Source organism: Quercus lobata, chromosome 9, assembly GCF_001633185.2.
Source record: "Quercus lobata isolate SW786 chromosome 9, ValleyOak3.0 Primary Assembly, whole genome shotgun sequence".
NCBI lineage: Eukaryota > Viridiplantae > Streptophyta > Magnoliopsida > Fagales > Fagaceae > Quercus > Quercus lobata.
The window spans coordinates 25,836,319-25,844,502 of NC_044912.1; the positions used below are offsets into that span (position 1 = coordinate 25,836,319).

Here is an 8,184-nt window from a genome sequence, read left to right on the forward strand (position 1 = left end):
GACAGCTACCGTGGCTGAATAGCTGCACCGTAGGCCTAGGCAACATTGACAAAGGAACAATTGCTCGATGATGGCATATGTGAGACATACGCTACGGTTATTGGTGGTTAGCGATGATGGATAGTGGTTAAAGAACAACAAAACCAACAACTAAAGGAAAGCTGCACAGTTTGACAGGAGAGCAACCAAGGATATTGTCGTGGAAGATGGAAGACATTGACTAGAGACAATGTCATGGTGAGGAACATAAACGAGTTGGCTACCTTTGGAGAACCAGATGGGGGGTTTGGCTTTGGTTTTATGTTAGAATTGATGAGATGTAACTTTAATACCATATTGAATTTATGTTGGGATTAAGAGTATGAGAGAGGAGGGGAAAAAAGTGAAAGAGAAAGTAAATAGAAGTTAACAGGGACAGCCTATGTCCGTAACAAAAGCTCTTGATATTTAGCAAGTTTGGAAGTAATAGAGAGTAACTCAATTTAAATCATAGACTAATTTTGGGATTACTTTTATTTATATTACTAGTAAGTTTGTTATAAATAGGATTAAGTTTACTTATACTACAAATAAGTCATTGATATCTTTATATTAGTTACAACATGTTCGAGCATTGGGCCTTAATATCATTAAAATTTAAGAATTCAAGTAACGCTCCTAATTAAAGGGAAAGTAAAAAATAGGAAGAATTATAAGTCAGAACATCTGTATTCATCATATTGACATAACTTTTAATTAAATCATTAAGCTATATATATATATATATATACCTCTTCCATTGTTCTCTAACAAATTTCAATATATGACGTATGAAGTCATGAAATAATTGCCCATCTTGTTTGATACGAGGAAGAGAAAGAATTTGAACAGAACACCTCATAATAAATATTGCTAATTCAATCACTTTCTCAACAAAGATATCGATAAACTATGATTCAAAATTCTAAGGGCTAAAGCTATTAAGAAAAAAGACTTGTGCCCAAAATTTACAAACCTCACAGCAGTATCAACAAAGCCTAACTACAGAAATTGGCTGATTGTTAAATTGACTAAGATGGTGAAGAAGCTGCAGAACTAAACTCAGGTGATCTTTTTGAGCCTGCTGCAGAATCCTTAGCTGTCCTGGCTCCAAAATTTCTTGGAGGGGTAAGAATATTTGTCAAAGTAGAAGCTGGAGAGTAAAACTGCAGTTTTTCCTGTTCTTCTTTTTCTTCTGATGCAATAACATTATTATCCCTGTGAGCAAGTGGTGGGAGTGGTCGGAGCTTTGGAGAGATTACTTGTAACTCAAGAGTTTCCAATATCAGGCAAACTCACATGATCATGATCATCACCATCACCATACACATTTTGGAGTCTTCTTTGGCTGCTGTTTGATGATTCGGGGGAGGATAATTTACTGTCGTTTGATTTGTAGTAACGCAATTCGTAGAGACAATAGTAAATCCCAAAAGCCGCACAAACAAGGATGAAGAAGGAGAGTAGAGAGATGAGTACGATATCAGTGATGGGAACAGAAGGATGTGAGTGTTCAGGGGGTTTTGGTTTAGGGGTTGGGATGGTGTAAGTTTGGAGAGAGGGTGGTGGTGGTGGTGGTGGGTTGAGAGTAGATGGGGTTAAGGGGAAGATAGGGTTTTGGGGTTGATCATCATCAGGGATTGGAAACAAGGGTACGTGAAGGTTTCTACTGTGGAGGCCATGCATTGTGGCTGTGCAAAATAAAGTCTGGAGTTTGCTAATTAAGACTAGGGAGATGAGGACGTAGTATAAGCTTAAGGCAGCCATAGTTGTGTGTGTGTGTGTGTGTGTGTGTCTGTCTCTCTCTCTATATACATATATATGAACCGACAGTACTCTGGCAGAAAAATCCTAAACCTAAGAGAACCTGTTCTTCTCAAAGAACCAAAACATAATTAAGTTGACCTTCTCAAAAAGTTTAGATACACCACCACGCATATAATTAAGTGGCGGTGGGATACAGGATCTATGTAATTCTAATGCTATACCATCATCATGTTCTAGGACTTTTCAAGACTAAAATACTTTTGCAAATCAACAATAAGGCTATGTTCCAAAAAAATATAATTTTTTCTTTTATTATTTATATATGACAAATTATTGTTTTATTTTATATAACGGCCATACTTTTCCACTAGATGAAAAAGTGGAAATATGAAAGAGTTTGGAGTTTGGACAATAGTATACGTGAGACAATTACAAATTTAAAACCAGGGAAGAGTTACGATAGATGGGAAGAGAGGTGGGGGAAGGCATTGCTGGTTGAAAAATGGCTTAGGGTGGATTTATCGAAATTCACCTCCAATATTGAGTAAGGTTGTAATTCTCAAATATGAGTATTTTCAATCTTGGATCTATCATCAACATTAAGTAGTTTTTTCTTGAATTCATTATGAGTTTTCTTATTTTACCTTTATGGAATCTCTTTGCACACTTGATAAACCATCTTTTCTCTCGATACTTATGAGAAAATTGAAGAGGTGTTTCTATTATCCATTGTTATTCATCAATTTGCTTTGATGGTCCACACATTCTCAAGAATCTCATCATGGTTCATGTTACCCATTAGTTTCTTCAGTATGTTTGATTTAGTTTTTTGTGTAACAGCCTAATTGGTGAATCTAACATTCTTCTTATACAGAGGTGAATCCCACAAGTATATGACTTAATCATTGTGAGAACGATATCATATGCAACTATTATTGCAAATTCCAATTGGTTTTTGACTTCATCTAAAGTGAGGTTAAACCATAACTCTGCCTTGTTTTTGGGATTATTGCAAATGCAACTTTTGGCTCTTACCTTGAGAGTACATAGTTTGAAACTTTGAACCTCATTAAAAAAAATTATAAATCCATTGTAAATTATGAACATTACCTCACTTTCTTTCCTCCATTAATTTAAAAAAAAAAAATAGTTTCACTATTTAGTATTTACAGAGCAAAAGAAAAAAAAAAAAAGAAGTATTTTCATAATTTTTTTTAGAAACATTTAAATTAGGACACGCGTTTTACATTTAAATTTGAATAAAAGTATAAATAAATAGATAATTATATATCTAACCCCTGTTTGTATGCAATAATTATATTATAGCATTTTTAATTAACCTATGACCAGGCCCTAAAAGGTCCTAAACCCAAAAAAAAAAAAAAAAAAAAAATCTATGACCCCTTAGCCTCAGCGGCGGATTGGATAGAAAACTGAAACAACATTTATTTATTTATTTGAATAAAAGGTTAGAATTACCCAAATAAAACTGAAACAGTATATGTAAAACGCAGTTTGAGAGGGATATTTTCGTCAACACAAAATTACAACGGCTCTCTCTCAGGAAATATAGCCGTTGCAAGCAACTTTCCAAAAACCTAGATAAATTACTGAAATTAGACAAAGAACAGAACAAAACCCTAATAATCCTCATCAGTATTTCTCACTATATAAACCCTCTCATTCCTCTCACAACCCTCACAATCTCTCTCTCTCTCTCTCTCTCTCTCTCAAGATCTACTTCTTGTTCATAAGCGCTCAAAATATTCACAACAACAACAGGCTCTCTTCATCAATACTCTTTCTTTATAATATTTTGTTGCTTTTGATCTAACCCTTTGTTTTACAGGCTTTGATTCTAACTGTTACTAATAGTATTTTTTGTAGGGTTTTGTGTTCTCTCTCTCTCTCTCTCTCTCTGTTTTTTTCTTTTTTGGCTTTGATTCTAACTGTTACTAATAGTATTTTTTGTAGGGATTTGTGTTCTCTCTCTCTCTCTCTGTTTTTTTCTTTTTTGTCTATATATATATATATATTGTTGTTGTTTTAGAGTTATGGATGCAGGATCATTGAATTCTTCTTCATCAAGTTCATACTTGAACGCACAGTCTCGATGGCCTCTTCGTGACCAATTTCACCAGAAAAAGAGTTCCAAAGAAAACGTAATTTCTTGTGCTTTTTACAGCTTTACCCTTTTGATTCCAATTGTCTATTTTCGGTGCCTTCTTGTAATTAATCTCGTTTCTTTCAAATGGGTTTTTTACAATTTTAAGATTTGAAACTAGGGTTTCTTGGAATTGGGGATTTCAATTTTTTTCCCCAAATTTCAAACTGATCCTTTCTCTTTTTAGGGATATGTGATCAAATAACTTAAAAAGCATATATATATATATATATATATATATATTTTGGGTACTTGAAATCTGAAACCAATTTCATTATTGTTTGCATCTCTTATTTGCTTCACAGTTTTACCTATTTATTTCCATTGTTGGTGCTCTCTTGTTATTAATTGAATCACATGGGTTTTCTACAATTTGATATTTGAAATTAGGATTCATGGAATTGGGAATTTTTGGGTTAACCTATATACAATTTGATATTTGAAATTAGGATTCATGGAATTGGGAATTTTTGGGTTAACCTATATACAATTTGATATTTGAAATTAGGATTCATGGATTTGGGAATTTTTGGGTTTTTCCCCCTATGTTTCAATTTCAATGAAATTATTTTTAGGGTTTTTATTTGAAAAAGTAGACATTCAAACTGTCCTTTTTCTTTTATATTAAAAATCATATTCCTGTTTTTTGGGTGCTTGAAATCTGAAACCAATGTCAGTTTTTCTTCATTAGTTTTTTGAAATATTATAAGTGTTTTCTACTGTGGTATTCTGATGTAATTTACCATTGTTGTTCACAAACAGTTGGATAGATTTATTCCAAACCGATCAGCAATGGATTTTGATTACGCGCACTATATGCTGATGGAAGGGAGGAAAGGCAAAGAGAACCCACCTGCAAGCTCACCCTCCAGAGAGGCCTACAGGAAGCATCTGGCAGAGACCTTCAACATGAACCGGACTCGAATTCTCGCTTTCAAGAACAAGCCCCCTGCTCCGGTCGAGTTGTTCCCACCTCATTTCTTCTCTTCTCAGCAGCAGGATAAGCCCACCAAGCCCAAGCGAAGCATTCCTCAGGTGGGTCTATGAGTCTTGCATTTCAGTCTTTTGTGGTATAAAAGTTTATGGACTTGGTTATATATATTTAGAGGATAAGACATTAGGAAGTTATCTTAATTTAATTTACATGAAAGAATACTTCACACACCTTTGGTATACTTAATTCTTGCAATTGATTCTGTTGTGGTACATAAATTTATGGACTAGGTTGTATTTAGAGGATGACAAATCTTCTTGGTTGGAAAATGTTCCTATTAAGTCATTTAATTTAATTTTATATGATACATAAACAGCCACAAGGGCTATTTCATCATACACCTTTTGTATGGTAGCAGTATTGATAAATCAGTTTAGTTTTGGGTTTCATTATGTAGTGTCCTATGAATGAGTTTGGGGAATGGAGAATTGCTCTGGTTCCATTTGTATAATTTTGTATCCCGTGAAATTTTGATTTTGTAATCTTTGCCTTATAAATGTTCTAAATAGTTGGTTTCTTTTGTTTGGTTATGCAGACTTCTGAGAGGACATTAGATGCCCCTGACCTTGTGGACGATTACTACTTAAATTTACTGGATTGGGGAAGCTGCAATGTTCTTGCAATTGCTCTTGGAAATACAGTTTATCTTTGGGATGCTTCTAATGGTTCTACTTCAGAACTTGTTACTGTTGATGATGAAAATGGCCCTATTACAAGTGTTAGCTGGGCTCCTGATGGCCAGCACATTGCCATTGGCTTGAACAACTCTGAAGTACAATTGTGGGATTCAACATCTAACAAACAGGTACCTTAATTCTTCATTGTTCCTCCTCATTTCTCTGAATTCTATTTTATAAGTTTTTGCTGATGCTTTTTAGCTTGCTGTGTAAATGTTCTTTCTGCAGCTAAGAACTTTGAAAGGAGGCCACAGATTGAGAGTTGGATCACTGGCATGGAACAATCACATCCTTACCACTGGAGGAATGGACAGTCTGATCATTAACAATGATGTAAGAGTCAGATCACATATTGTCGAAACCTACAGAGGTCATGAGCAAGAGGTTTGCGGGCTGAAATGGTCACCCTCAGGCCTGCAATTGGCAAGTGGAGGAAATGATAATCTACTATTCATATGGGACAGATCAACGGCATCTTCAAATTCACCAACGCAATGGGCTCACAGGCTCGAAGATCACACATCTGCAGTGAAAGCTCTTGCTTGGTGTCCTTTCCAGAGCAATTTGCTAGCCTCTGGTGGAGGTGGAGGTGATAGGTGCATAAAGTTTTGGAATACTCATACTGGTGCATGCTTGAATTCTGTGGACACTGGCTCTCAGGTTTGTTCATTATTGTGGAACAAGAATGAGAGAGAGCTGCTCAGCTCTCATGGTTTTACTCAGAACCAGCTTACTCTCTGGAAATATCCATCAATGGTGAAGATGGCCGAGCTCACTGGTCATACTTCCAGAGTTCTGTTTATGGCTCAGGTATATTATATGAACTTGACATGAAAAATTTCTTCATTTCCTTGATATTTTTATGTTTCTTCATGGCTTAACTTGTTTTTCACCTTATAATGCAGAGCCCAGATGGTTGCACAGTGGCATCAGCAGCAGCAGATGAAACACTCAAATTCTGGAATGTCTTTGGAGCCCCCCAAGCAGCAAAACCTGCTCCAAAAGCAAACCCCGAGCCCTTTTCCCATGTAAATCGTATCCGATAGTGATTTACTCAACAACAGGGACAAGGCAAAACCAATCCGAGTTGAATTTACTTTTTTGTTTGTTTGTTTGTTTGAAGAAAGATAGTGATGTAAAGTTTATTTTTTTGCTGAATGTGTAAAGATAGTAACATACTTGGTATCATGTGTAAAGTTCTGATTACTCTCAACTCGAGAAAGTTTTGTGTTGTATTCTCCTAATTTTTCTTAGTGGAAACTTTTGCCTCAATCTTTTGTCCACCCCTTTTTTTTTTCAATCTTTGTTGATTAGTATTTTAGCTTGTAATTTAATTTCTTTTCTTTTAAATTTTTTTATGAATGAGAAAAGTTCATTTCAAAATATGAATGATTGATCCATCAAATGGGGAGGAGAAATCAGCAATCTCTATCACAAGCCTCGCATAGTCATAAAATTTTTATTACTTCAAAAAAAAAAAAATTACTCAACAACAGGGACAAGGCAAAACCAATCCGAATCGAATTTTACTTTTTTGTTTGTTTGTTTGTTTGAAGAAAGATAGTGATGTAAAAGTTTATTTTTTTGCTGAATGTGTAAAGATAGTAAAGAATCACCAGCAAGCTTTTTTGCTTCTCAATTGTCATTGCTGCCTTGCTGGTACCAAAATTGCTCAGAGCACAGGCATTAAAATTGCTCAATCGGAACGTAAAAGAGGAATTTTACAATAATATAAGATCATTGTGTGGTTGCATAAAAACAGGCACTACAGGACATCTATATCATCACCTTAAAATTCAAAATTACATTGATTTGAATTACTATTTCCAATTCAATGTTTGATTGACTCAAGAGATAAAGAGATTGTACCATAATGTTGAGGCAATGCAAGTTGGGTGCAAGAAAGACACGTGGCTGAAGATTGTGGCCAAATCTGCAAAAGTTTTTTATTAGTGAGTAAAAATACTCTCTCAAATGAGAAGAGAATTAAAGACGCGGACATAGTCTCTTATTATCTCCAAATATAACTTACTAGCAAACTAAACCTGAAAGATAAATTGAGTAGTCATTTTAATTCAGAACATCCATATCCAAGAAGAGATGATGCTTCCGTTCTGAATTAAAGATAGTTCTTGATTCGCTTATAGCTCTTACAAAATTAATATATTAAGCACCCAATTATAGCTCTATAATCTTCACGTCCATTTTTGGAGTTCACACAAGCACAAGAATCGTAGAAATGAAATTTATGTGGAAGGCACGTTATAAAGCAACTTTGCCACTGTGAGTAACTTCCAAATGAATGAAATGTAGAAAATGGTAGAAGTTATAGTTGTACGTTTTTAGACCTCTTAAAATACAAGTTGTTTAACCTAGTTATTTAGTCAAGCGATTATTTAAATAAATTATTCAGATTTAGGTTAACACAATCAAATCATATCATGTAAGTAATGCGGAAATATAAAGAACACACGATATGATAACCCAGGAAAACCAAATCGGTAAAAAACCTGGAGAAGATTTAATCTAACTAGGGGTGTGCAAAAAACCGATGAATTGAAAAA

The 8,184-nt window shown here is 34.7% G+C and overlaps 1 protein-coding gene across 2 annotated transcripts; it reads left to right on the plus strand.

Moving 5' to 3' along the window:
- The first annotated feature begins 3,754 nt into the window (after positions 1-3,754).
- LOC115960880 (cell division cycle 20.2, cofactor of APC complex-like) lies at positions 3,755-7,186 on the plus strand. 2 transcript variants are annotated; one of them, XM_031079881.1, is made up of 6 exons: positions 3,755-3,947; positions 4,712-4,984; positions 5,479-5,748; positions 5,849-6,430; positions 6,526-6,668; positions 7,100-7,186. In XM_031079881.1, exons 1-5 carry the CDS (start codon positions 3,840-3,842, stop codon positions 6,664-6,666), a joined length of 1,374 nt encoding a protein of 457 aa, XP_030935741.1. In that variant the 5' UTR covers positions 3,755-3,839; the 3' UTR covers positions 6,667-6,668; positions 7,100-7,186. The 2 variants fall into 2 exon arrangements, with proteins under 2 accessions (XP_030935741.1, XP_030935740.1); XM_031079880.1 differs by lacking the exon at positions 7,100-7,186 and having other exon boundaries at positions 6,526-6,903.
- Positions 7,187-8,184: the final 998 nt, after the last annotated feature.

Excerpts from the sequence above, each read along its gene's own strand:
- LOC115960880 (XM_031079881.1), top strand. The coding sequence starts at position 3,840 with ATGGATGCAGGATCATTGAATTCTTCTTCATCAAGTTCATACTTGAAC. Across the intron at positions 3,948-4,711 it reads AAAAGAGTTCCAAAGAAAAC|TTGGATAGATTTATTCCAAA; the intron begins GTAATTTCTTGT and ends GTTCACAAACAG. Across the intron at positions 5,749-5,848 it reads ATTCAACATCTAACAAACAG|CTAAGAACTTTGAAAGGAGG; the intron begins GTACCTTAATTC and ends TTCTTTCTGCAG.